This window comes from Paralichthys olivaceus, chromosome 4 (genome assembly GCF_024713975.1).
Source record: "Paralichthys olivaceus isolate ysfri-2021 chromosome 4, ASM2471397v2, whole genome shotgun sequence".
Taxonomy (NCBI): Eukaryota; Metazoa; Chordata; class Actinopteri; order Pleuronectiformes; family Paralichthyidae; genus Paralichthys; species Paralichthys olivaceus.
This window is the reverse complement of record NC_091096.1, coordinates 12,671,217-12,697,900: the sequence shown is the minus strand read 5'-3', so window position 1 is coordinate 12,697,900 and position 26,684 is coordinate 12,671,217. Positions and strand designations below refer to the sequence as shown.

At 41.7% G+C, this 26,684-nt stretch overlaps 5 protein-coding genes across 20 annotated transcripts; 4 read left to right on the top strand and 1 right to left on the bottom strand.

The window, feature by feature from the left end:
- Positions 1-326: 326 nt before the first annotated feature.
- On the top strand, positions 327-9,971 carry LOC109638089 (trichohyalin). 5 transcript variants are annotated; one of them, XM_069523741.1, is made up of 29 exons: positions 327-577; positions 1,136-1,203; positions 1,286-1,392; positions 1,478-1,532; positions 1,606-1,728; positions 1,892-2,461; positions 3,273-3,356; positions 3,458-3,553; positions 3,671-3,778; positions 3,863-3,938; positions 4,104-4,218; positions 4,346-4,438; positions 4,523-4,635; positions 4,741-4,864; positions 4,970-5,089; positions 5,564-5,677; positions 5,914-6,144; positions 6,324-6,419; positions 6,625-6,726; positions 6,808-6,990; positions 7,076-7,207; positions 7,299-7,531; positions 7,640-7,766; positions 7,844-7,927; positions 8,014-8,222; positions 8,391-8,417; positions 8,619-8,694; positions 8,785-9,006; positions 9,569-9,971. In XM_069523741.1, the coding sequence occupies exons 2-29, from the start codon at positions 1,137-1,139 to the stop codon at positions 9,632-9,634; spliced, it is 3,753 nt and encodes a 1,250-aa protein (XP_069379842.1). In that variant the 5' UTR covers positions 327-577; position 1,136; the 3' UTR covers positions 9,635-9,971. The 5 variants fall into 5 exon arrangements, with proteins under 5 accessions (XP_069379842.1, XP_069379843.1, XP_069379841.1 ...); XM_069523742.1 differs by having other exon boundaries at positions 870-1,203; positions 8,803-9,006; XM_069523740.1 differs by having other exon boundaries at positions 870-1,203.
- A 357-nt stretch (positions 9,972-10,328) lies between these two features.
- On the bottom strand, positions 10,329-14,619 carry ccdc117 (coiled-coil domain containing 117). 10 transcript variants are annotated; one of them, XM_020100865.2, is made up of 6 exons: positions 13,607-14,619; positions 13,217-13,336; positions 13,078-13,128; positions 12,724-12,990; positions 11,466-11,606; positions 10,329-11,340 (listed from the first exon to the last, which is right to left on the bottom strand). In XM_020100865.2, the coding sequence occupies exons 2-6, from the start codon at positions 13,309-13,311 to the stop codon at positions 11,097-11,099; spliced, it is 798 nt and encodes a 265-aa protein (XP_019956424.2). In that variant the 5' UTR covers positions 13,312-13,336; positions 13,607-14,619; the 3' UTR covers positions 10,329-11,096. The 10 variants fall into 10 exon arrangements, with proteins under 10 accessions (XP_019956424.2, XP_069379847.1, XP_019956426.2 ...); XM_069523746.1 differs by having other exon boundaries at positions 13,078-13,125; XM_020100867.2 differs by having other exon boundaries at positions 13,217-13,333.
- Positions 14,620-14,635: 16 nt separating this feature from the next.
- On the top strand, positions 14,636-18,332 carry tcn2 (transcobalamin II). Of its 2 annotated transcripts, none has more exons than XM_020101045.2 (10): positions 14,636-14,901; positions 15,215-15,285; positions 15,501-15,690; positions 15,793-15,962; positions 16,380-16,532; positions 16,884-17,056; positions 17,158-17,332; positions 17,412-17,592; positions 17,677-17,795; positions 17,986-18,332. In XM_020101045.2, exons 2-10 carry the CDS (start codon positions 15,228-15,230, stop codon positions 18,045-18,047), a joined length of 1,281 nt encoding a protein of 426 aa, XP_019956604.1. In that variant the 5' UTR covers positions 14,636-14,901; positions 15,215-15,227; the 3' UTR covers positions 18,048-18,332. The 2 variants fall into 2 exon arrangements, with proteins under 2 accessions (XP_019956604.1, XP_019956605.1); XM_020101046.2 differs by having other exon boundaries at positions 14,809-14,901; positions 15,218-15,285.
- Positions 18,333-19,180: 848 nt separating this feature from the next.
- dguok (deoxyguanosine kinase) lies at positions 19,181-22,311 on the top strand. Of its 2 annotated transcripts, none has more exons than XM_020101048.2 (7): positions 19,181-19,475; positions 19,956-20,065; positions 20,145-20,344; positions 20,603-20,750; positions 20,906-21,021; positions 21,516-21,615; positions 21,784-22,311. In XM_020101048.2, the coding sequence occupies exons 1-7, from the start codon at positions 19,181-19,183 to the stop codon at positions 21,808-21,810; spliced, it is 996 nt and encodes a 331-aa protein (XP_019956607.2). In that variant the 3' UTR covers positions 21,811-22,311. The 2 variants fall into 2 exon arrangements, with proteins under 2 accessions (XP_019956607.2, XP_019956608.2); XM_020101049.2 differs by having other exon boundaries at positions 21,753-22,311.
- A 152-nt stretch (positions 22,312-22,463) lies between these two features.
- spaw (southpaw) lies at positions 22,464-24,797 on the top strand. The gene is made up of 3 exons (XM_020101047.2): positions 22,464-23,013; positions 23,417-24,219; positions 24,323-24,797. Exons 1-3 carry the CDS (start codon positions 22,728-22,730, stop codon positions 24,473-24,475), a joined length of 1,242 nt encoding a protein of 413 aa, XP_019956606.2. The 5' UTR covers positions 22,464-22,727; the 3' UTR covers positions 24,476-24,797.
- Positions 24,798-26,684: the final 1,887 nt, after the last annotated feature.

The following is a 26,684-nucleotide window of genomic DNA, read 5'->3' as shown; positions in this document are numbered from 1 at the left end:
ATATTGATGCAATTTATTTTAATTGAAATCTTTGGCAAATATACCTTAGAGTGACTAACCCATTTTAATTTTGTGGTTGTGTTTTGTATTTACAATAATAATTGATGTATTTTGTATCTGGCCAGGTTTTCAGTAGTTTAAGCATCCACATTTACATTTGAGGTGGAAAAATAATTACACGAATACAAAAACTAATGCAATCATTACAATAACGTTGTTTTCATGATACTTATGAACCATTTGTTCATTTTCTATTGGTTGACTTGAATATTTATTTTGTCATCGTACGGCCGCTGTGTCGCTCTCTGCTCTGTGTTGGTCAGAGGCTGTGCTTCCACTCAGAAAACACTGACTGGTGAGCTCACTCTTTTCAGATGTGATCATAACAAATATAAATAAATCTAATATGACGCAGCCGTCGGCGCTGACCTTGCCGCAGTGCGCGCGCCACTGCGCCTCCACGCGGCGTCGCGAGCTGTTTGACGGTTTCCAGGACAACCGAGGGAAGCGTCTGTCAATCAGTGCTCAGGACAGCAGCTGATCCGAAGACTCGAGTCTCCTGGTTTGTTTCCTCCGAGTAAGTTTGATAAGTTTGATCCAGTGCAGCGATGGAGGAGAGATTCAGAATGTATATGTGATATAAATGTTTGTGTCTGATATAAATCAGCTCTATAAGTGAGTGAAGCTGTAGTTTAACACAGAAAAGAATCTAAGTTCAGGTTAACATTGTCCTGGGTGAGGCCACATGCTCGTGTTAACCTAACAGTGTGTTCAGTTTTAAAATGCACTGATCAGAGAGTTAATTATGTAATGTAAACAATCTTCTGAGTGATGTGAGGAAAAAATGTGTAAAATGCTTTTCACTGCAGAGGAGAGATCCGTCATTGACCTGCACGTCTCCTGCACTTGATGTTCATCTCGGTGGAAGAGGGACAGACAAGGGGACACAGGAATTTATGGTGCTCTCAGTGAAAAGAAGTCAGTTTGCTAACAAGCGAAATGGTCCTGGTTTCCTGGACAACTGAGCAACATAAACCCCCCACTGACTCTGACCGCCCAGTCAGCCGTCACCACTGGTGGATACTGGTCGTTCTGTCTGTGACTGATAAACGTCTGCACATTTGTCCTCATGCAGCATGACGGACCAACACCATGACGGAGCAGAGGCGGATGCAGAGGACACTGATGAGCTTCTCTACACTGGTCTGATCTTTTATCAGCCGCACATTGTTGTAACATCTACTTCACACTCATGGGAGTTTAACCCTGTTGTCTGACCCCACAGATCTGAATGTCAGCAGCAGTGTGTTGGACCTGGAGCCTCGGCCTCTCAGGCTGGACCACTGTGACCTCCTCCTGGATGCCATCGATGCTCAGCTCGGTCAACTGCAGGTTTGTGACTGTCACACTCTGCTTCTCTGCATGTGAGGTCAGAAATACAGTTTTTGAGCAATAATGTGATTACCTCCATTTCCAGGTCCAGCCCCACAAACATCAGGGAATTTTCAGAAAGCATGACTGCAGCGATACCGGTAATTTACATCATAGCAAACACTTAATATGATTTTTTTTTAATCTTTGTAATAATCTGTGTTTTTTTTCTAGCTCCTCTTCAGTGGAGTCGATCTCTGAGCAAAGACACAGGCCTTGGAAGTACAACTCAGACAAATGACACACCCATGTCTTGTCTTGATTTAGTACAAACTCCGACGATGAAGCAAAAATTTGGTAATATTTCAATATTGTTGCAAGAAAAAAATAATATTTCTAATAGTTTAGGGCCACAAAACAAAAATGTAAAATGAATGAGATGTATACATGCTAGAGTAGTAAGCTAGAAGTCATAATTGGGTTATATATGTTTATATCAAAGTGTTCTCTCCTATACAAGAAAACAACACATCTTTCCACTCCTGTAACCCAGAGAGGAACACAGGCTGCAGGGGAGGTGCTGACACTCATGAGGACACCACGAAGAGGTTTGACAGAAGATCAAGAAACAAAGAGGAAATGGAGTCTCGGAGAGAGGAGGTCATCTGGAGACTCGAGAGGCTGCTTGGGGACACTTGTGAGGAGGACACAATGCCAGGAGAAGCACACCCTCTTTCAGACAGTGTCTGCACTGAGGACTTTGTCAGGCGCTTCGATGAAGAAATGGTGGAAGTGGCATTACCAGAGAGTCATTTTCAACAGCAAGACAAAAGAGAAGAGGCTGAGAGGACAGAGACCTCTGACAGTGACACTCGCCAGAGTGAACAAAAAGGACAAAGTGTTCTTCATTTCAAAAGACGAGGATCAGTAACACTGGGGAAAAGTAGTAAAGATGCAGTGACTGCTCACTATTCCCTGTCAAACTACCCAGCTCCACGGAAGGAAGTGGACAAGTGTCTTTCAAATAACTTTGGAGTGAATACATCACATAGTGAGAAGGCACCACAGAGGCTCGGTGACGATTGCAGCCGTAAGTAAAACTTTACATCTCTTAGGAAGACAAAAAAGAGTTCCAATTTTAGATGTTTTTTAGGATTAAGAGAAAAGTGATCCATCCGTCTACTGGTACACCCATCCATCTGTCCGTATCTGTGGGTCCAACATTTTGATCCAGAGCAGGTGAACTCAACAATTACTTGACAGGCTTCCATTAAACATGTAATAATGCTCCAGGGATGATTCTCACTGACTTTATCAAATTGTCTTTAAAACTAATTTTATGGCGAAATGTCACCAACATTGACCAGGCATCTAAAAAAGAGGTCTTCATTGTAACTAGAACATTAAATCTAATGCAAACAAAACTGCTCCCATGAAAAAGACTTGAGCTTTTCTCCCTTGATTGGAGATTTCGTCAAGACTCACAAAAGCTAAAAGGTGTAATTATTCCTCCAAAGAGGTTATGTTTTCTCCGCTGTCCGTTTGTTGTTATGTTTGTTTGTCGAAACTTAGTCAAAGTATGTGCAATGGGTCAGAACAGAATACATTAAATTTCGGTGCTAATCTGAATCAGAGGGAGGATCCCTTAATGTTTTTCTCTTTCTCAAACATTGCTGGATGGAGTGATCTCCAACATTTCACAGTTTTTCAAGGCAATAATTCATGGATGTGAATGAAAAAGTAAATCAGGAGAATTGTAGAACTTGATGAATTCAAGGGGACCGTTTGTTCCAGCACATTTTTAACGCTGCCTCTGGGCTCTGTTAACCTGCCTCTTGACTTTTGCTCATGATAAGATCACAACCCAGTTTCACATTTTGATTCTCTCACTTCCCTCTCAGTCTCACACAGAGCAGAGGTTGTAACAGAACATGAGAGCAAACAACACAACAGATGCTGTTCTCCTGAGGCCAGGTGCCTGGCAGGTACCACACACAGATTACACTGCATCCGCTGCACAGTCCAACTGATCCTCTTGTACATCTGCTCACAGCCACAGTGACTGGAGGTTGCATGTTTTTTACAGGAGTACCTGTGAGGAGTTTTGACTCTGTGTCCATTGCAAGTGACCTGGACTCAGTCGGCACAGAGCAAGTCAGACAGCACATTCACACACGGCCGGGTAAGAGAGTGCAGAACATGTCAAGCTAACAATGACGTGTAGAAAATATTTAGAACATGAGAGAAAAAGATGTGTATTCTATTCTAGTTAACATTGTTAGCGTCCCCCCCCCCCCAGGATGGCGCTCTCTCCTTCAGTCAGTCACGGGTGTGGATGATTACTTAACTAACCAGACTGACGATGACACACCCACACAGGAAGAAAGTGAGCCTCAGTCTACATCAGGTAAAGCAAGATTTTCCTGTTTATTCTTTTATTCACAGAGGCCATGGAGACATACGCAGAACATTGTTTTTTGTGTTTGCAAAGTCAACAGATCCTCTTTTGGCAATTGCCAAAAAAGAAAACTTCGGAAAACTCAGCATAAAAAGAGAGAAAGTTGCAGGTAAAGCAAAGAGGGCAACATTTTAAAAATGTGTCTTCTCTGCAGTCTTTTAATTAAAAGAATTAAATCATCTGAATGTACCGTAGGTTGCAAAAATCTGAGACCACCCCTCAGCCTTTTGAGCCCCACAGTATTTCAGTCTCTGAGTATTTTTACATCTCCCAGACTCAAGTTCTCTTTGGGACACAACGACAAAGACACAGATGAGGACATTTCTGACAGGACATCAGAGAAAATACAGTGGACCAAAATGAAAGAGCAGCTCACTAATCTCCGTCAAGTAAGAATGAATCTCACAGAATATTTTCTTATAATATTTATTCAAAAAATGATTTTCTATATTTCCTAAATTCTTCCACGAACACGTGCATGAGAGTTCTCATCATGTTTGTGTGTGTGTGGTTTAGAAATGTGAGAACGAGGAGGGGACACTCAGGTTGAAGAGGACTCAGTTAAAAGATGTTGAGCTCTGCCTTTCTGAACTTCGGCAGAGAAGAAAGGTAACATGCAGCATCTTCAACAAGAATCTCTGCATAGAAGTCTCACTAATAAAAACACACTCAAAGGCTATGTTTTTTCCCCAGCATGCCTTGCAGGAATTAGAGCGAGTGACTGCACAGAGAGCACAGATGGAGAAGGAGAAGAAGACTATGGAGTCCAGTCTGAGAGACAGCAGGGTAGAGAGAGACTCTCTCAGGTATCCCAATACTTTATCCTTCTAATCTGAACAAACAGAGGTAGTGTGCACCAACAGGATTCTTAGTTCTGTCAAAGAGTAACACAACATGTGAATGTGTTGTAGCTGCCAAGTGGAAAGGTTGCAGAGACAAAGAGATTCTTGTCTCCATGAGATCAGAGACATGGAGGAAGAACTTGAAACTCTGAGTCAACGTCAGAAGACCCTAAAGGATGGATCCTGCTCGAAGGTGATGAAACCTGACTAAACCAATGTCTCAACTGGTTCTTTGTTTTAAAATGTCAGATTTATTGTCGATAAACAGCCTCTGGGTGCTCCACTGTTCCTCAAACAGAACAATGTCATCATGTCAGTGCTGGAGAGGGAGGAGATGGAGAGACAGCTGGACAGTGCCAAAACTGAACTGTTTGCTGAGCAGAGACGTGCACGAGAGAAGCTAGAGTCCATGCAAGAGGTGCAGTATCAAGGCCCAGTCACACAATTTTAACTGTAACCTAAAACCATAAGTAGTTTAATATTATTGCTTATAAAGTATATGACATCATCAAAATGTAATAATACATCCAAATGTCATGCTATAACATTTTGGTTTGATGTAAGTAAAAGTTAGAAACAATTAGAAGTAATGATAGAAATAACAGTAATGGCTTTCCTTGCAGTAGCGATAATAAACTCACACTTATTTATCAAAGACTTTTCTCAGAAGGTGAAATTCAACTTCACATTCATGCAGCATCAGAACAATTATACAATTGTTGTAGTCTTTCTAGGTCCCATATTGTGGCTTCAGTACAAATAACTATGTTGTGAATATGTCATCTTAGTTATGAAAGTTTACTGGGATCATTTATTTGTTTTTTGTGTAAAAAGCTGGTTTTGTTTCTGTGTTTTAAAATATCTTTTGCATTCATGTATGATATTGGAGCAGAATTTGGAGCAGACTCGTGAGGAACTCCAGAGGGCCACAGAGGCAGAGAGCTCACTGAGGAACAGATGTGTTTGTCTGGAGCAGAAACAGATCCAGAAAAAGGAGCAGATTGAGGTGACACCTTCTGTCATCACTCTAAAAATAAAATAAATATTTTATTTGTCAAGCACAAGACAACTTGTTGGCCTCTCCTGTCCTGTATGTCGTATTCTCCTCTATAACTCTCCTTAATAGATATTTCAGTATTTCAGTGCCAGCCATTTTAACATAGAATAGTAGGTAAACACCAATGTTACCTGAACAGATCCTACATTAACACCATTAGTGATCGTTGTTTCTCTCATTTTTAGGCACTTGAGGTTCAAGTAAGCGAGCTGCAGGTTGAACTGGGAGAATGTAAGATCAGGGTGGGTACTCTGGAGAAGATGTTGGCCCAGAAGGAGCTGCAGCTGCTGGATTTCCAGGAACAACAAGGGGCCTTACAAGCAGAGAGAGACGGACTGAAGGGGGAGCTACAACACCTGAAAAGCCAGCACTACAAAGCAGTGAAGGAAGCCCAGGAACAAACCTACAGATTGATGGTAGGTGCTGAGGCTTTCTGAGGTTTGATTCATTCCACAAGTCATTTTCCTAACATATAATTTCCAATATATCATCTTCAACAGAACAATGAGTTGATTCTGGCTCATAAGCAGCAAATCCAAAAGGTGATAAATGAGTCTGAAAAGTTCAAATACTGATTCATTTAATTCCTCCTCAGGTTAAACAGCAGGCTGAGGAGGAGAAAGCCAGTGCTTTGAAAGAACACACACTGGTTCTCACGCGATGCATTGATGCAATGCAAAGTTCCATTCAGGTCAGTCTTTTATTGGGAACATAAAATTTACTACAGCACTTCAGCTACAGTACCTTACTCTGTCATGAATCTATATATTTGAAATCCTCCACTGGATTTTAAACCAAATGTTTCTGTGTTGTTTTCACTATTGTTATACTCTAAATACAGCGTGAGTAAAAACACTACACATGGTTACTTTTAAAGTCCTCCTCTGTTCTGGTAGCTAAAAGAAGAAGAGGCAAAGAATCTAAGGATCTCTCTGGAGCAGCAGAAGGAGGCGGCAAAGAACCGCGAAGAGGAGCTGCTTAAAGACACCTCTGAAAAGGTATTCTGAAAATCCCTGTGCCTAAAATATGCAATCATTTTCAGTACAATTTCATGATATGCACAGTATGCTCTCATTTAGGTGAACAAGGCAATAGAGGAGAAGAGGAGGAAGTGGGAGGCAGAAAAAGTGGAAGCTGTGAAGGTGCACTGTGGGATTCTGGAAGAGCAGAACAAAAAGAGCCAGGAAAGCATGAGGAGTGAGACGCAGCGAGAGAAGAGTAGAGCACAAGCTCTTCAACATAAAGTGTTGGAACTAAAAACAGTAAGTTGATTCATTATACATTATCACTTTAAAGAAATCAGAATACATTTTCTATTTATTCTATGTCTATTTGCATGATTTTCAGAGGATGCAGGAGTTGGAGAGTGAAAGCTGTGCACAGCAGAGAGAGCAGGAGTGTTTGCTGGCTGTTATTTGTAAATCACTGAAAGAGGAGCACCAGGCTGAGCTGCAGAGGTTGAAGAAACAGATGGCACAGGTGAAGGAAACCTCAAAAATGAATCATCTGTAGACAAATAAAAGGAGACACTATCATAAAAAAGTTATCATGGTGTGGTCTGTGGTCACAGGAGAACCAGAGGACGGTGCTGCAGCTTGAGAAGGCTTCTCAGCTGGCAAAGAAAGAGGCTGACAGGCTCCAGGTGACGCTGGAAGAAAGGGAACGATGTTACAACAGAATCACTGCTGAGCTGGACCAGCAGCAGAGACGCTGGGCCCAGGAGCTGGGAGCAGAGTGCCAGCATGTGCAACTCTTAGTGGAACAGAGTGGAGCCAGACAAAGAGCTGTGCAGCTGCCTGCCAGGTATAATGTCCTGCTCTGGCTTACATCTCTATCTGGTTTAGACAGAAGTGGATACTTTGTAGACAACATGCTGCAATTAGCTTCTACTGAGGCCTTTTTATTGTGCAGTCCGACAGTAGCTGAGGCTCTTACAACCCTGAGAGCACTGAGAGAGCAGCTGGAGCAGTGGATTATCCATCTACACCAGGAGCTGGGTTCACAGAAGCAAACTACTGAGCAGCTGAGAAAAGACAAGGTTCAGTGTCGGCTTTACAACCTGCAAAGTGCCCTGTGTTTGCAAATACAGCTTATTAAATATTTATTTGTTTTCAGGAGAGAGAATTGAGCGCCCAGAGGCAGCAGCTTAGGGTGGAGAGAGATAGAGCCTTAGACTCTGTGAAGGAGCGTCTCATTCAGGTATCAACTTACACACTATTTTATGTTTGGTGAAAAAAAACAGTTCAAGCATTACAGCAAAGTTGTGCCACATGACATTTGTGCAGGAGCACATTGAGGAGTTGAGCGGCTTGAACAGGGCTCAGCTGACTGACGGAGGGGCTGAAGGAGGAGCAGCCGTATCTCTGCGCAAGCAGTTGAAGGCCAAAGACGTGGAGCTCAGGCAGGTTCAGAGGAGCATGGCTCAGTGGAAGCAACAGACTGCAGCTCGTCTGGCATGCAAATTTGAAGAAGAGCTGACCGCTGAACTGGAAAGGTAACAAGCAAAAAATGAAAACAACATCCTACTAGGTCAAAATACAGCCACATCATGTTCGACCTTTTAAAGTTTGAGGCAATCAATTTCTCTTCATTTTGACATTCAGAATTCTATTGGTCCACACAATAGAAATCAAACAGTGCTCTACTTTTTGCCGTCCCACAGGTGCAAGGCAAAGTTGTTAAGAGGAAGGTAACTGGTTCTGTGAATCATGGATGGCATACTAACCAGCTCTCTGTCCATTCAAGAGCATGATCTCACCTCCACTCACTGTGATGTGTTATTTAGAGCAGAGATTTAACAGTAACTAAACCTAAACCCAACCCATCTCATGCTACAATTCCTCACCTGTGAGTTCAGCACCTTTCAAATGTAGGTTTGTGTGTTTTACAGAAAAACATCAATGACTCGAGGGGAGGGACAGAGAACGTCAGAGAGGCCTGAAGAAGGGAAGACTCTTAGTGTAAAGGTAAATCTTTGACTGTTCCCATGTGAGCATTAGTGTAACTACTATCTTACACTGTAGGTACTTGCTGTTCTAATCTTATATCTCTGCCAGTGTCTCCCCCCCCATCAGGATGCCCAAACTTTAGTTTGCTCTCCCTCCCTCCATGTGGTGGACTCTGCAGCCTCCCACAGCCCCTCAGACGTGGCTTCATTTAAGCTCCTGCGTTACCTCCAGAGCAGAGTGAAGCAGCTCCGTCTAGAAAACCAGGCCTACACCTGGATCTCCTCTCCTCACTCAGCTTCGTTAGATATGTCAGAATCCTCTCTAAGAGCAGTGAGTACATTCTTCTACTGGTAGAGTACCATTGATTCTTGAAGTTACCATTAGTACCGGTGAATGACCTTAAGGCTCGGTGAACTTCTGTTCAGATTTGTAATCATCTAAGATGTGTCGAGCAGTTGCAATAATAATCATCTTTATTTGTAGAGCACTTTTCAGAGCTCAAGTTACAAGTGGCGTCACACAGTGCAGCAAATTAAAACCAACGTCACAAGATTAAAGATAAGACCAGAAAAGTGCATAACTCTGCCAAGGTCCAACCCTTACATTCAATCAAGCTGCACCAAATTCACACACTCAAAGAGATCACCCCCCTAAACATGCCTGATTTTTTTCATCAATATCCATGAATTATTCCCTGGGGAAATGATCTGGATCTGCACCAGAATTGTTTTACAAGTTTCGAGAAGTGCTGTTCCTCTTTCAAAGCAGTTGGAACGCTCTAGGATATAAAACTGTTCAAGGCGAGGGAAATACCACATACCACATCAGCATTTCATTATTATTTCTGTGCTTGACTGAACAATATCAGGTAATATTGGTGTATCCTTCACAGATCGCTCATGGACAAGACAGTGCGGGAATTCTGACCCAGGCAGCAATCAGGACAGTCCCAAGTTGAGGAAATGCTTTACAGAATGTGCCAATTATTATTAAAGTCTGATTCTTGAGAATTTCAAGTTGTTGCAGACCACAGCGATGAATCATTTACTGTCACATGTGCTTAAGATTGCAGATTAACAAGCAGGTCACAGTGACATCAATGACCCAACTGACGAGTCATGAAGTTCAACTCCCTCTTTGTTCAGAAAGTCACATTTTATGGTTTACAGTTACAGATAACTGTGAATGAGTGATGACCTGACATTTTACTACAGACCTGAAGATCATGTGAGTTAAGTCAAATAATCTCATATAGCTGACAGATCTTTCTCTAGGAACCCCTTGTGTAATCATAAATGTTGTGTGAATTTTAATTGTACAATAAAATTCAGTAGGTTTCTAGTTCGAAAAATTGTCTGTAGCATCTAGTATGCCTAATTCACTTGAAAATGTTAAATCTTGATTTAAACTTTTAAACTGTAAAAGATTTAAAAGCCATGACATTCGCTATGAAACGTGCAGTATTTAATTTTCCATTTGTTACACTTATTGAATTGTTTTCAATGTCTTGATTGATCATTTGTGGCGGGTCAATCCTGTGACCGTTACCTATCCTAATATACTGTATTTAACAAGGAAAAAATAAATCACAATACCTTTCCAACTTTCACTAAATTAAAACTAAATTTCTTCCAATAAAAAACAATACATAATACAATTTAAGTTTGTTTAATATAAAGAAATATAAAGTGAAATACTTAATGGCTGGCTGCAATTCTGGTAACGTGTATTGGAAAATACAATCGAATCATAAAAAGGTGCATTTCCACAACTTCTTTACAAAACTCTGAAGGCTCACAGATAGCGTACTCGCTAAACACTGTAGGAAGATCATCTTTCTACCACAAGTACAACTGCAAGCCATGCAGTGAGCTCACAAGAACCCAGTGTCTCGTTAATAAAGCCCACGAGCTGGATGTAAAAACTGTACAAATTCAGGTGCTGCACACTGATGTGTCACAAAGAACAGACTCATAGTCACAACACATCAGTGAACAATGGCCAAGTCTCGGCAACATTCTATACAAATGATCCTATTTGTAAGGGCAAAGGTCAATTCTCTCAGTAAGAGAAACTGATCATGTAAGGCTGTCAATGGAATTTCCAGCCTTGAAGTCATGACAGTTACTGTGGAGATAGAAATGAATCAAACTAATTCATTAGGTAAGTGATAGTCTTACATGTTACATATAGTTGGCTGGGATTATAGTCAGAAAACTGAAAATGAGTCAAGAAACTGAAAATGAAAATACTGTACGTGTTGCACAAACTGTCCAAAACCGCACAATATTCATGCAAAGCCCAACATACTTTGCCAAAGTGACAAATTTAAGGTGGTTCTGAGTCCGTTATCACCTTTGTGTTACTACAAGTCCACTCTTTTACTTTGGTGTGGCTTTTAAAGTCATTAAAGACAAAAATTACATTTCCATGTCCTCCTCTCCAGAGCTGTGGGCCACAGGAAAGCTGTACATAACAGAGTGTGAGTCTGCAGGTGCACTGGGGGGGCTCAGAGGACTGTGAGGCACAGGAGATGGACACGGAGTTGGGGGTTGCCGTGATGCTGTCTGTTGTTTGCGCTGTTTTTGTAAAGAGCCCTTTAGCCTCCGACAAAAGGGGTCGTCAGGTGGCCGCCACAGCACCAGCTCCATGCAGGAATGGCTCCTAAAAGTATGAGGAGTTGCCGGTGAGACAAATATAACCAAGAAAGAAATTCCTGAAGAATGTTGATTCCACTTGAAGTTAATTCTTTCAGTTTTACATTTTCAAGGTACAAAATAAGAACATACACAGACTGGGCTACTTTGTGGGGGAGGATGTTGCTGATGCCACGCTGCAGGTCCTCTTTCAAACTGTCTGAAATCACCAGCACTGGTCGTCTTGGGGCTGGCTCTACGTCCAGGTCCTCGTCATCGTCTTCCAGCGTTATTCTGTGACACATCAACATCACAGTATTCACTCAAAGTTAAAGAGGGGACAGAATGTGTTGATGTCAGCTTTCGACGTGATACCTGAGAGGAAAATCCGACTAACTGTGGCTGAGAATAGAATAGACGTCTATATTGTGACTGCACAGCTGTACAACAAAATTTAGCAGGTAAATGGGATGAGCTGTAACACTAGAAAGGAAGCCAGCAGATGTCTTGACAATATATTATACCAGGTCTTTAAACTATATATCGAACAATGTGTCATGGCCAACACACACTGTGGATGAAAGGTGGGTGATATGGACTGGATTTACTTGTGATTAAAGTTAAGAATTCCTAATCATAAATGATCAATTTCTTAGTGTGTAGAATTTGTGATATCTAGTGTTGGAATCACATGTTGCAGCTGAACACCCCTCACCTCACCCTCTCCTTCCAAACATGAAAAAGAACCTGTGGTAGCCTCAGTTGTCATTAAACTCAAAAGGTTTTAGTTTGTCCAGTCTGGACTAATGTAAAAAACATGGCGGCCTCCGCAGAGAGGACCCCCTCGATGTGAATATAAATTATTTAAATATAAAGGGTCTTTTCTAGGGTAAAGAAAACTACGATTCATACTATTAGATGAAACAAACTAGTGAAAACATTCTGAAGATTATTCTACATTAAATTCCTGTCAATAGTTCACCTAAATCTTACACACTGGACCTTTAAAACTAAATCCTACAATTAAACCATGCTTTAAAATATTTCAGATGGATGTAAAAGACAGCCCTTACTTATTCCAGCAGCATGTTATATGTCTTTCACTCCATGTAAGCAAAGTAATACTGATTCTGTTTGCTGGCTGGGTGAGTGACTTTAGCGAGCACGTACAATGATGCTACTGGTGCTGCTGGAATTACTGGGACAAGTAACATCAACATCTTCATATATATTATACCCATAAACTGCAGGGTAGGTGGAATTGGCATGTTTCTTAATGAGGTTTCCATCCAAAGTCTAATCCTGGGAGGCCTTTGTACACATTAACAACTTCTGAAGAAAGCATGACCTGGAATTTCCACAGGTATATTAGGAGGCAGTTTCATTTTCACACACCTTCCAAACAGCCTACCTGTCTTCGATCTCCTGAAGTTTCCTCTGAGCGGCCTCTACCTCCATGCAGGAACTCTCCGTCTCCGCTCGGGACAGGGCAGAGGATGGATGCGAAGTCGAGGTCAGCGGCTCAGGCTCCGGGCAGGGCTGTGGAAGTGCTTCCTCTGCAGACAGGGCAGGGCAGCTGTTTGCTGTGGGCCAGCCACAGCGAGTGCTCGTGTTTGAATCCTCTACATTATCCACTTCGGCCGGCACCATTAGCCTTCTCCTTTTGGCACTGCATCCCCTGAAAAAACCCAACAACCCCTAATTTAGCGAGTAATCCAGGCAGTGTCCTCATACTGTACTCGAACTGTGCCGCTCTCTCACTTACTCATCATCAACTCTCCTCCTGTGCTTTCTGAGGCAGCGTGTCTCCCAGCTGCTGTGAGACAGATGTGTCACAACAGAAAACACGTGTCAGGCTAAATACAATTAAAGGTGTTAGCAAACCACAACCATCAGCTACTTACTTGTTAGAGACTGGAGCTCTCTGTAGGTGACCAGACGTACTTGGAGGTCCGAGGTCAAACTCAGGGGGGCTGGTGGGGCCTGAAAATGAATACATGGCCGGCAGAAACCCCGGTTCACTGCTGGAGGGGGCAGAGTGATGCATGATGGTCATTTTAATTGAAACACTGGAAGACGACTACAAATACAGGATCGATAGGAATCAGCTACATGACGCCACAGTTATACGTCTGTTTACACTGGGCTAACTAGCTGGTTGTTTAGCTAGCTGCAACGCACAACACGTAAATGTGATAAAACTACAAATATAACGTAACACGACTAATACACAATGGCAGCGTCATGTCTGTGGTGGATAATGTGAGTGAACTTAGAAAGTTAGTGTTACAGACCGACCTGTGCAGCTGTCCCGCCCCTCTGTGTCTGTTGTTATGGATGCGTGGCTAGCTTCACTCCGCTCGCTTCACATTGGTTTCCATTGAGCTGTTAGCATTAGCACACAGCAGCATTGACACCATGACACCTCCCGCAAACACAAACATCCCTCACAGCTGCTGGGGCCACCGGTGCGAGAGGAGAGTCGGGTGAAGATGACGTTAGCGAGCTATTCTGGAAAGAAGGACTCGCACCAGAAGATACGCGAAAATTCTAACAAAGGAATCTTGGGAGTTGTAGTTCCTGTACGTGAACGTCTCGTTTTGTCAAATATCGTTCAGGTTAAAATGCTTCAAATTTTCAGATAATTCACCCACGTGTCCGAGATGTAAAATCACAGAGGGAACATTTATGCAACCTGTTGAAATGTTTTTACGGACAGACAGACAGACAGATAATTTAGGAGTTCCATTCATTCTTAAACCAAATCTGTTTTGGAGGTAGAATTTGACTTAAATCCTTCTTCATATTTAAAACAAAATGCAGATTGTTGATGATAACGATGGAAGAAATGCAAACTTCTACTATTGAAAAATGAATCTCCTCCAACTTTTAAGATGTTTTTGGATTATACAACAGACTTTTTGCCATTTGAGAGATAAGATCAACTCTGAAGAAATACGACCATGGATAAATCTTTCAAGACCTTTATCACCATTATTATCTTACCTGGACAACTTTTCTATGAGTTGATGAATAATGGACATGGGCAATTTTTAACCCTGACAGGTACACCTGGGCATTGTTCACCAAAAATCATAGATTAATTATTGCAATTTGCAGTTATTTATATTTGTCGCTTATTTGTATTATCAAACTTTCTTTCTTTCTTTGGGTTATGTACCTGGGTGTTAACAGGTTTATGGAGGGGATATGAATAACTCAGTGTACATGTAAGATTGTAACCTGTTCATCTATTGATCCTGGCAATTGTCAACTTTTGGAAATAATAAAAGGAAAAAAAGAGAGAAAAAAGTTTCTGCGCATGTGTTCTCAGTTTAAAACTATCAACACTAAAAGTGTTCAAACAAGATAGACCCCTGCCTTCTTCTTACCAAAGACTACAAACTGTCAACAAGATGGTTCTCTCCCACTTCCTGTTCCTGGTCTGAGCCACAGCTGGTTTAAAGGCTCCCGTAGCTGGTTTTCTCCTTCGCTTTATAATATCATGTGACGAGTCATGTGAGAAACTCGAAGCTGTAGTTTCCTCACTCAGCTCTGATTCCTCACACCGGAGTTTCTCCCTGAGGAGGTAAGTAGCTGCCCTTTACTGAAGAATTCAACACGTATACGAGCTAAATCCCTGAAATGCTACATTATTAGCAATTATAATGTAATACAGATCCAGTAATAGGTACATAACACGGGTGAATTGATTGTTATGTGTCTAATCCAAATGTAATTTTAGTATTATTTTCACATTTACAGTTTGATATCTGTGTTTCTTTCTCAAATTCATGAAAACTCCAATATTGTTTTTAATCTCTTCATTTCATAGTCTATGCCTGTTGTTGCTTTATTTCTTTACTCAAACACATTGATTTATTTTTGTTTGTGTTATCCAGCAGGTTATCCACGATGCTGTCGTGGGTCATTACAATATGCCTGCTGGCCTCTGCCTCCAGCAGACCATGCGGTACGTAACATATTTAAATAAATACAGCTATCACCAGTCATTTAAAAAAACTCACTGTCCTTGCACAATCTTTGTCAACACTGGGAAAACCAGAAGTGGTTTTGCAAGAATCCAAAAGTTCATGTTAATGTCAGGTTGAAGAGAGAGTCACTTTCACGCTTGTTATCGCAATGAAAAACATTTATTTTCTTTAATTTTGAAATATCTTAATCCAGACAATGAGGGATCCAACAGCGAGCTGCTCCTGTCACTCAACAAGGATTTGCTCCGCTCTCTGGAGAGGCAGGAAGGACCCCCTAATCCCAGTGTGCACCTGGCTCTTCGTATTTCTAGCTACCACAACCTTGCCAAGGAGAGCGGCCACTTAATTAGACTGACATCCCATTTGCACAGTGACATACAAAAGTAATTCAACATTTCCAAATTCTTCAATTATTCATTCAGTTATTTCATATATTCTTCTCTTGATGTCATCGCCTGATTCTTCACCTCCTGTGCCGTCCTCAGCTCTCTCTCTAGCAGTCAGTCTGTGACCGGCCTCTTGGCGCTGTACACTCTGGCTTTAAAAGCCTCCTGCTTCGACCTCAACACAGTTACCTTTACCGTCGGTGACACAAGTCACACGCTGCTGACACACCTGAAGAAGCAAATGGAAAAAGAAAAAGAGCAACTTGCCTGTGAGTTTCCTTTGATTTTTTGAAGGCTAACAATTTTCGTAGAAAGTTCTTACTACACTGTTTTACACTGGGCCACACAACCACCTGTAAGATATATAAGAAAAATCCAGCAGAAAATATCAGAAAAAATCTGAAATTTCCACAAACAGAAAAAATCCACTCAGGATTTATTGTCATGTAGGCTATTCAATAATGGCTGTAATTTATCTTGTTTGCTGTAATGGCTCATGTCTCAACTTAATACATTTTTGATCCAGTTGTGGTTGAAATCATCGGAGCAATTTTAAGAAACTATTGACAAATTCTAATTAGTGTGAAATAAAAAAAATGTAGCGGCTCTGGAGAAAATAAAGGATCTAAATGTGGGGAGTCATGAATATAATTTGTTTTCTTTTATTTGTTCTCTCCTTTACACAGACAGCCACCGTCCTTTGACCAACTATTACCAGTACTCTCTGGGTGTGCTCGCTCTGTGCACGAGTGGCATCAGGGTCAACAACCATGTCAGCAACAAACTAATCAAGGCGGTGGAACACCAGCACTTAACACATGGAGACACTGAGAGCATCGGTGAGTGAAACCAGCCTAAATTTTAGATGTTGTATCAATTCATTGATATATTTTTTTATGTATATGGTGTAACCTAACACTCACAACTGTTTAGAATTAGTTTGAGATACTATATTTAAAGTCATATATTAGATGGATAAATTCCATGAAGTTGTGTAAGATTATTTTTTTCTGTTGGGTCGTCACACAGAAATTTGCCAGAGTGAACGGTTAGTGTTCAGTTCTGTGAAATGTTACTAAATGTTTTATGAAAGGAATCTAGTAACCTTACCTGGTAACAGCTCAGTTTTTTATGCTTTAACTCTTCCTATGTCGGCCATCTTCATGTTTTATGTGACTCTCTATTTCTAGATACCTATGCCATGGCTGGGATGGCACTTCAGTGTGTGAAAGACACTGGCATCCATGTGCAGAATGCTGCTGAGCTCGACACAGCCCTCAGCAAGATCAAGCAGAAGCTTTTGGCCTCTCGCCGGACCGATGGCCATATTGGCAATGAGTTCAGCACAGGTCTTGCTGTCCAAGTAAGAGTCCTTTCCTGTATTATTTATTCAACTCTTTAACAGTATGAAATCTTGCAGAAGAACTCTTTGCAGCTTAAATCTACATATTCAATGTGTTCCAGGCCTTGTTGGCAATGGGCAGCCCAGTTGGAGAGTGTGCTGCCTCAATGGTAGCCATGAGGACAGATGCCAGAAGAAACATCTACCACAACCCCATGGCTATATCTCAGATCCTGCCTGCTCTCCAGCAGAAATCCTACCTGACAGTAAAAAGCATGCAGTGTCTCAATGAGGATGGTATGTGCAGCGTTTCCACCCTGTGTGGTCACTGTTGTGTACCATGATGGTTTTTGTAATGGCCTGTGCCCTCCCGCAGACACTTTGGTGCTGGAGCCCATAGACCCTGTGACGGTTTTACCAAGTGAGGTCCACGTGACTGTGATGGTGGAAGTGGTGACATCCAGTGGGGAAGCGGCTATTTACCATGTCAATGTGCCGACGGGCAGTTCTTTGTTGGAGGCCCTGGAACTTCTCAAAGGGGAAAACGTTCGCTTCACGTGAGTTCATTAAATGTAACTATGGATTTCAGATTTTTTTATATATGATTGTCTATATCAAGGATTTTCTGATGCTGTTGGCAGGTTTGAGATGGAGTCCAGCTTATGGGGACCTTTCTTAAGTGTGGTGAACGGAGAGCAGGCCAGACAGATTGACCGCAGATATTGGCACCTTTCCTCTGATGGCACTGCAATCAATCAGGGTAAGGGTACTGTCACACACACACACACACACACACACACACACACACACACACACACACACACACACACACACACACACACACACACACACACACACACACACACACACAGTCTCTTTGTTCATTTCATTTGATCTGATGCTTTAATTTTACGTTGATTAAAGAATGGAATGCTGGTTTGCTCCTTCAGGTATCAATGACTTCAAGATTGAGGCGGCTCAGAAGATCACCATCAAAAACACCAGCTACTGAGAATCAGTCTTTGCTGCTTCAACTGATGAGAATCAAAATCAATTTACTCTTGTTTTTTTCCATCCTTTGTCATTTCAACCAGTGACTTAAATTGTCTCAGACATTTTGAATTGAACTGTCCTGTAATTCAGACTGATCAAACTTCTGTGTGTAATTTGTCAAAGATTTGTCTTATATTATTGTGCTTTTGAGTTCTGATGGCTTTAAACAAAGAGTTTCTGGAGGTTTGTGAGCTTTTTCTTTTTTCTTCTTTACAAATAAAATATGAATTTGTGAAAAATGCAATTTACAAAGGAGATAATTTGTAATCTATAGCATGCAATCTGGGTGTAGTTGTAGTTTCCTTGTGTGCAAATAATGTTATGAATGTTGATTTCCATGAAAACACATTTATATCTTGTAAATAAAAAAGAAATTATCGGGACGAATCTGTGACGAGATCGAACTGCCATTAGACATATCCAAAATACATATTCAATAAATAGAAAAAAATCTATTGTTTAATTTTGTGAAGATATGACAATATTTTTAAGATTTTGTCTTCTGTAAGAATTATTCTCTGCTTAACCTTTTTATCCATCTGTAACATTACATGTTTTGGCGAAGATAAATAACTTGCAGTTTGTCAAACAAACACTAATCACTGGTTACCATGTTAATCTCTTTACACCTACACATAGATTGTGTACAAACCCATAATACGCAACACAGTCAGTATATCATTAAGTGTGTGAAATTAATAAACAATGAATTTTACCTTTATAGTAAAGTCTGGGTTTGTCCGGCGGCTTTTATTGTGAAAGTGAAGATCGCTTGCACCGGAAGTGCATTTTGTTGTTCCTGTTTGTAGCATTGGAGCTCACTTCCTGGTTAGCTTAACTTTACTGATTCTACCTGCTAACAGCTAATATACGAAACAATATAAAGGTGACGCCACAGGAACAAGTTAACAACCGATCGTTTCGTGTAAATAAAGTCACATTCACAAAAACAGCTGTACAATGATTCCCTCAGTTTGTGCTGGGTCATAGAGAGGAGGCTGCCAGGAGGAGCTCAGCGGTAACTGCTCACTGACATTAGCTAACACAGAGGGACCTGGCGATGATTGCCCCTGTGTTACTGTACCTGTGATCATGGCTGCTGGTCTGTGTCGATGCGTCCTGTTCAGCTGGGTGACCAAGTTTAACAAGCACGCTGGTTTGACACAGGTGATGAGGTTCAGTGCTCCTCCTCCTCCTCCTCTTCCTCTTCAGTGGAAAACACCTGCCAGGTTGTTACGAGCTGGAATCACTCAGACAACTGCTAACTCAAGTTCTATGGCGAGGAAAGCAGACGCGATCAGTGCCTCCTGTTCCAGGAGTCTCAGTGCAACCTCTTCTCCACATGCAAAATCTAAAGTGAAGAGAGTTTCTATCGAGGGCAACATAGGTGAGATCACATAACTTTTATATTTTCATGTGTGGTTTAGTTTGGTGTTTCTGTGAAATGTGTGCAGATAATTTTGGATATTCATGAGTATTCTACATTATATTGTTGATTCTAATTGCAAAGTACTTAGTAAATATAAAGGAAATCATTTATAAATCTTGGCCAACACCAGTGGATGCTCTCCTTAAAAAAATGGTTTCATATACCTGATGTTTTATTGACAGGTAGGTTTGTGTGTGTTCTAGTCTTGGCCTGTTTCTCTCACACACACACACACATACAGTCATTTCTCCATGACGTCAGAGGACATTACATAAATTTCCTGGAGACACTCTAATCTTAATCATAGTTTCAAGTTACCTAATACTAAACCCAACCTTCACCTTAAAATGCAGTGGTTTTCGTTTTGGGGACTCAGATCACACACAGTTTGGGACTTGGCTGTATAAGATCCTTGTCTTATGTGATGTCATTTATCAGCTGTTGGAAAGTCGACTTTTGCCAGACTCCTGCAGTCAGCTTGTCCAGACTGGGAGGTGATGGCAGAACCCGTCAGCAAGTGGCAGAACATAGAGAGTGGGATGTCAAAGGTGGGCACACTCTCCCTGACCTCCTTATCCGTTTAAAAAAATGGCGGCCGAACTGACCATCTCTGCTTGTGTTCAACAGGGGCCAGACTCGTCCCCCCAGGCGACAGTCAGCAACCTGCTGCAGATGATGTACCAGGACCCCGAGCGCTGGTCGTACACATTTCAGACATATTCGTGTATGAGTAGACTGAGAACACAGCTGCAGCCTCCTCCTGCTCGCCTGCTTAGCTCAGAGGGAACGCCTGTCCAGGTGTACGAGCGCTCAATCTACAGCGACAGGTGAGTAAGACAGAGCGAGACAGAAGAGTTCAAGTTTGATGATATTAGTGGAATTATAGTTCTGGGCCTTTCACTTAGAAGACACATTATTAATTATGATGGGTGTGAAGGTGTTAATGTCCACTCAACCAGGCTGAGTTTGGCTGCGATAGACTCACTCCACTGTCCCCAAATTCAAACTATATCACCATATTATTATTGCCTTTTATTTAGTTTGTGTGAATGAACTGACTCTCTGTCCTGTCTCTGTCCTGTCAGATACATCTTTGCCTTGAACATGTTCGAGTTGGGTTGTATCAACTCAACAGAATGGGCCGTTTACCAGGACTGGCACTCCCTGCTGGTGGAACAGTTTGGACACCAGGTGGAGCTGGAGGGCATCATCTACCTCACAGCTCCACCAAAGGTATGAACATTAAATATTCATTGTTACAAACCGTATTATATGTCAATTCACTTTTGTATGTGTTGTAATTTAAATGTACGCAATTGACAATTATGTGAAAACAATATTCAGTGTCATCCTAAAAACAATACAAACACAAGAATTGTGCGTCTCAGAGATGTATGGAGCGTTTGGAGAATCGGGGAAGGTCTGAGGAGAAGGGAGTGGAGCTGGACTACCTTGAGAAGCTACATGTCCAACATGAGCGGTGGCTGGTCGAGAAAAGTACTGAGTGAGTAATGATTATGACATGGCTGTCGTTTCCAGCCCCTCCTGAATATTTTTTACCCACCACTGAAATGTGGTTTTGAATTATCACAACATAACCTGTAGTGCAACATTTAAAGTTGTTATTATCGAGGATAAGCTGAGCTCAACAATGTTCAGTGAATGCAGAGCTTTGTTTCAGTGTTTACATCCAATTCATAAAAGCATATTAATGAATTAAATTGTGGTATTTAGTTGCTATAACCTGCAGATCATCCCTTCATAATCTGGTTTGCAATGCTCAAATGAAATGAATTTCAAAACTGAAGTCAAAGACACCAGCAGTGGCACAGTCAGAGTTTTACAGGATGCTCTGCTCAGATTCCTGTTTGACAGTCTGGGTTTTAAATGGCTGTCCTCGCAGCTGTTTGCTGCTCAGCTGTAAACAGATGACGGTCAGCAGTGTGTGGTCTGCTGCTGTGATGAAGTGTCTAACGCAGCTCGGCTCTGTCTTTTCAGAATACACTTTGAGAAGTTAAAACACATACCTGTGTTACAACTCGATGGCAATGTGGAGTTTCAGAGGGACCCTGAGGTGCGGGAGCAGCTTATCACAAGGGTATGTGTTTGTTTATTGGATCTTATATGTGCTGTGCCATCGTTAACCACATGGGGTCACTGTCAATTTTCATGTGCCTGTTTTAGTGACAGCTCATTGCATTTGTTTTCTGATGAGATGTTTGATGTGTTTCACAGTTCTGATCTATGGTGATCATTTCATACACAGGTGAAGAACTTCTTCAGCTCTTTGTGAGGGAACAGTTTTCAGACCACATCAACAGACCAGACTTCATTTAGTTAAGTGTTAAGTAACATATCAACACATACAAGCCAATCGGCTTGAAGGAATATATTATAATATAATACTATTGTAAAACAGACTTCGATAAACCTCCATCTCTACATGACACATGAAAATATTGTCTGTATATGAATGTTCTTCTGTAGAGACTTTTACTGTTACATTTTTCATCTTATTAGCGTTTACTTGTTTACACGTTTGAGTCTTTAGAACCGAATTTCTCTGTTACACAATAATTCACATATTCCTATGATTGAAACACAGATCAGTGGAGCCTGTGTAAATTATAAACTAAATCTGTGTGATGACCGCTGGGACCATATGGAAATACAGTTTACTGAACATCACACAGTTGTTGTGCATGTTTTATTCATTCCTGACTGGAACTGCTGAACAAGACAAGTGTTGTATTTATTCTCCATTAATAAATAAAGATCTTTCAATTTTTTTCAATTATTTTTGTCATGCATCATCCATTGAAACTTCACGTTACTTGTGCCACTGTTACGAAACAGATACGTGCTAATGGCTATACGAGATTTAAGGTGTTATTTGTTAATGGGTTTTTACATTTGAACGGGATCAGGCTCCTGAGTGAATAAAAAAAGGCTGGGTCAGTTTGACAGGACAATGACCTTGGCTAAATGTTTTCTTGTCTGTGGCCCTCTGATGTGCTCCAGTGATCAGAGGGTCTGCTGAGATGCCTGGAGTGGTCAGGGGTCATCAAAGGGCAGCTGTCCACTATAAAGGGGCCTGTCTGGAGCTCCGTCTGCAGCCAGCATCAGTTCAGCCTGAGACCAGCTGGAGGAAGGAAGGAAGGAGCTCTCACCTCTCTCTCTCTTTCTCTCTCTCTGTGAGTTTCAGTCAAAATGGAAACAAGAGTGCTGACAGTTTTCTGTACGCTCCTCCTCGGCTCTTTGGGAAATGTTTTCTCCACTCAGGGCCACAGGTCTCGCACCGGCCTCGAGAGAAGTCTATCATTCAGAAACCTCTCAGTTAATCCTCGCAGCAGATACCCTCTGTACATGATGCATCTGTACCGCTCCTTCAGGACGGTCGATTCCTCCTCGTCAGTAGCTGTCAACACCGCCAACACGCGAGGGGACAACCCATCAGCGTACAGCTCTGACTCTGTCCTTAGTCTGAAGGCTAAAGGTGAGTAAACACTTTATCATGATTATTTTTCAAATAAAGCTTATTCTGGACATGAACCATGTTAGACAGTGTATGTGTGTGTTTCTCAGTGTGTAGACTCTGTTGTCCAGCAGCTCTTTGGCTGCTGTTCTCTGTGTTATCAGACCCTCCCTTTTTACAACCCGACAAGTGTCAAAATGCTTATTCCACTTTAAAGGCTTTCTCTGTTTTATGTGACAGGGTGTGTATATTAGCCCTCAGACGTTCCTTGGACAGGGGGGTTCAATACACATCCTGTTCTCTTCACCCTCCCACTCCACTGTTTTGACATTTGTCCAGGGATCTGGTTTTCCCAGAATCCCCCAAACTGCTGACTGTTTTGTGTGAGTTTGAGTTCTCATTTACACGTCTCTTTTTTTCTTAGGTTGCCATCAAGTGGGTGACAGATGGACAGTTACATTTGACATGTCAGCCATCTCTGCCAGCGAGCTCATCCAGCTGGCAGAGCTTCGAATCGGTCTACCGGCCTTCTCTGGCTCTGAGCGCGCCACTGTGGATTTATATCACTCCCGGAAGCAGAGCTGTGACCCGGGCAGCACATCATGCCAGGATGAGCACCTCTTCCTGGGGAGCTTTGGCACGTCGCCCAGCAGCACAAAGTCTTCCTGGAAGGTTTTTAATGTGACCGCTCTGTTAAAATTCTGGCTGTACCAAGGCGACAGAGTGTCAAGCCAAGAGGCCTCCGGAGAGGCTGAGACAGACAGTGGGAGCGGTGCTGGGGAGGAGAGGCAGACAACTGACACGGCCCTCTTCAAGAATTTGGGACTGAGGCAAAGAAAAATAAACCATTCAATAACAAACCGGGTCATGATGGTTATCTTCTCCAAACACAACCTGCCTCAGGAAGGCCACGCTGCATACAGTCTCATTCACACGGTGGAGAACTCCAAGTATGTGACCATGGACAGAGTCAGCAGTGACAGTCAAAGTCGACGCCACAAAAGGAACCGAATGGAGATGATGAGAGTGGCTGGTGGAGCTGCACCGACAGCAGAGCCGGTGCAGAGGCCGCTGTGTCGCAAGGTAGACATGTGGGTGGACTTTGACCACATCGGCTGGGACGAGTGGATTGTGCATCCCAAGCGTTTCAACGCATATCGCTGTGAGGGAGAGTGTCCGACACCACTGGATGAGTCCTTCCAGCCCACCAACCATGCATACATGCAGGTAAGATGGCAGCTCGGGTTTTAATCCAATTCAATTCTTTAGAATCTTCAAGTTTTTCTGAAGTTGCTGATCTGTTTGTGTGAATTCTTCATCTTTTTTTCAGAGTCTCTTGCGTCAGCGCCATCCAGAAAGAGTGACTTGTCCGTCCTGCGTGCCAACACGGCTCAGCCCTCTCTCCATGCTCTACTATGAGAACGACGATTTGATGCTGCGTCATCACGAGGACATGATTGTGGAGGAGTGTGGCTGTCACTGAAGGCCCCCCCATCACCGAGTCATAAGAGCAACTACTGACAGAGCATAAAACTGCTTCTTTACACAACAATAATGTTCAAATATTAAAGTCAGAGTTCTGTTTCATGGTCTTCTGCAACAAATAATGAGATGTCTCCTGAGGCTGAATGACTCAATGTATATTTCATCCATACTGGGTGGTGCACAAATGTATTTTCTATCTTTGGTGTGGAGTGAGCTCCATTATACAAGTATTATATGTTGTATCTATTTATACGTTATAATGTATATTTTGTACATAAAATATGTTTAATAATAAATAATAAACATTTTATTTTGACAAACATGGAGTTTCCTGTCTTTTCACAAACTCGGCTATAGAGAACTTGATTAGTTTTGAATAATGGATGATCTTATTTTCAGTTTGAATAAACTTGGAAACTGGAAACTACAAGTCAAATGTTTGAGAGCTGCACCAAATTTCACATTCATAGATATCAGTTCCCTGAACATGCCAGATTTCTTTTATCTAGGTCCGTTAATAATTTCCTGCGAAAATGTTGAAAAAAAACAAAACAATATCACCAATGTTAAAGTCCTGGAGTTCTTTTCTGACCCATATTGCAACCTTCCACCAAGTTTCATGATAATCCCTCCTGTAGTTTTTGTGTAATCTTGCACTCAAATCAACCAACAAATAAATGGACAGGTAAAATATAATCTCCTTGGTGGAGGTAAAAATATATAAATAAAATAAATACATTTGAATAAAGAATCATCAAATTTGAATTTAATTCACCTTTCAGACAAACTCATTTATTGTGTTTTCTCTGCGATGTAAAGTAAAAATATTTTGTCCTGACAAAACTTAAAGCTTCACTTTCACCTCCTGTCATCTCAAACCAGCTCGGTGGGTCTCATGTCTGGATACTGTGTTGTTTGTCTGTCTGTAGGTTGAGGCCCTGAACAACCTGTCTGTCCCCCATTATTTGTTGTCTATTTCTTGCCAAACACAATATTACTTCCTGCAGTACGTTTTCTAATGATGCATCAGATACTGCCTTTGGACAGACAGACAGTTTGTAAGTCACCAACAGAAGTTGGGACACCTGTGGTAATATCTTTCTTCCACTGCTGCAGGAAACTGTCAACTCAGCAAAATCTTAATCCCTGCAAAAGGCCTGTTTTTTCTTAAATGGAGAAGATTTTTTTCAATTTTTTGACAAACGTTTTTATCCTTAAAGTTTGTTACAAGACGTCCTGCTTCCACTGTTTGAACTCTATTGAAAAATTGGAGAAACGGGATGATCAAAAACCTACATTTATACTGGGAATAGTTTTAGAAATTGCACATTTTTAAACAGAGCAGAACAGACCATATAAATTAAAAAGATGATTTTCAAAAGTAAAATATTGTGGCATCTAAGTTTGAACTAAAATACAAAGGTATTAATTTAATTCTAAAAATCTTACCATTTGCTTCCATACACAACTTATTTGTTGAAAAATAAACAGGGCTGTAGAAGCATTAACTCTTCTGTCAGTTTCATTTGCAGCAATGTCCATTAAAGCTCTCTCCAACAGTTACTGTGTGTTCACACACCTTGTTATACAGAATCCCTTTGGATTAACAAACTCCTCAGACCCTCAACCTGCTCGGAGATATTCATTCACATCTTGTCTCCTTTACCAGCAAACAGTTTAGTGTATTTGCCTTCCTCACCTCCAATCCACATCTCTGGTCCACAGTGCAAACACACACATCATCATCATCATCATCAGAGGTCATTAGCTGCTCTCTGGCCAGGCTTCTTTTGTTGATTGTGATCAAACAGGCGCGCTGAGGGGAACCACTCAGAAAGTACACTGGAGCCCAGATCAATGGGGGGAGAGAACAAGCAGTAGCACTTGTTTGTTTTGGGGAGGCGGGGTGGTGGGTGGGTGGGTATCAGGAAGCAGAGGTGACAAGCGGACCCCAAACAAACAGAGAGCAGCGTGAGGGGAATGGAGAGAGTCAACGTCTGGATTCTGGCGCTACTGTGGAGGAAGGACAGGGCAGACTGGAACTGATCATCTGAAACTGTTCAATCCACACTGAGAGACGAGACACGTCCAGACTCAGTTCCCTCTGGGATTTGTTCTTTTCAATTTGAAAAGAAGAAGTAATGTCCAGAATCTCATACTTACTTTGTGCTGGTTTATTTACTGAATTGTGTGAGAGATGTAAATGA

Coding starts and splice junctions, on each gene's coding strand:
- dguok (XM_020101048.2), top strand. CDS start 19,181: ATGGCTGCTGGTCTGTGTCGATGCGTCCTGTTCAGCTGGGTGACCAAG. Junction 20,345..20,602: donor CGCTCAATCTACAGCGACAG/GTGAGTAAGACA, acceptor CTGTCCTGTCAG/ATACATCTTTGCCTTGAACA. Junction 21,022..21,515: donor CTGGTCGAGAAAAGTACTGA/GTGAGTAATGAT, acceptor CTGTCTTTTCAG/AATACACTTTGAGAAGTTAA.
- LOC109638089 (XM_069523741.1), top strand. CDS start 1,137: ATGACGGACCAACACCATGACGGAGCAGAGGCGGATGCAGAGGACACT. Junction 3,554..3,670: donor GCACATTCACACACGGCCGG/GTAAGAGAGTGC, acceptor CCCCCCCCCCAG/GATGGCGCTCTCTCCTTCAG. Junction 6,420..6,624: donor CAATGCAAAGTTCCATTCAG/GTCAGTCTTTTA, acceptor CTGTTCTGGTAG/CTAAAAGAAGAAGAGGCAAA.
- tcn2 (XM_020101045.2), top strand. CDS start 15,228: ATGCTGTCGTGGGTCATTACAATATGCCTGCTGGCCTCTGCCTCCAGC. Junction 17,057..17,157: donor GCACAGGTCTTGCTGTCCAA/GTAAGAGTCCTT, acceptor AATGTGTTCCAG/GCCTTGTTGGCAATGGGCAG. Junction 17,333..17,411: donor GCAGTGTCTCAATGAGGATG/GTATGTGCAGCG, acceptor GCCCTCCCGCAG/ACACTTTGGTGCTGGAGCCC.
- spaw (XM_020101047.2), top strand. CDS start 22,728: ATGGAAACAAGAGTGCTGACAGTTTTCTGTACGCTCCTCCTCGGCTCT. Junction 23,014..23,416: donor CCTTAGTCTGAAGGCTAAAG/GTGAGTAAACAC, acceptor TTTTTTTCTTAG/GTTGCCATCAAGTGGGTGAC. Junction 24,220..24,322: donor CCAACCATGCATACATGCAG/GTAAGATGGCAG, acceptor TCTTTTTTTCAG/AGTCTCTTGCGTCAGCGCCA.
- ccdc117 (XM_020100863.2), bottom strand. CDS start 13,368: ATGACCATCATGCATCACTCTGCCCCCTCCAGCAGTGAACCGGGGTTT. Junction 11,607..12,723: donor CTTCAGGAGATCGAAGACAG/GTAGGCTGTTTG, acceptor GATGTGTCACAG/AATAACGCTGGAAGACGATG. Junction 11,341..11,465: donor CACAAAGTAGCCCAGTCTGT/GTATGTTCTTAT, acceptor TCATACTTTTAG/GAGCCATTCCTGCATGGAGC.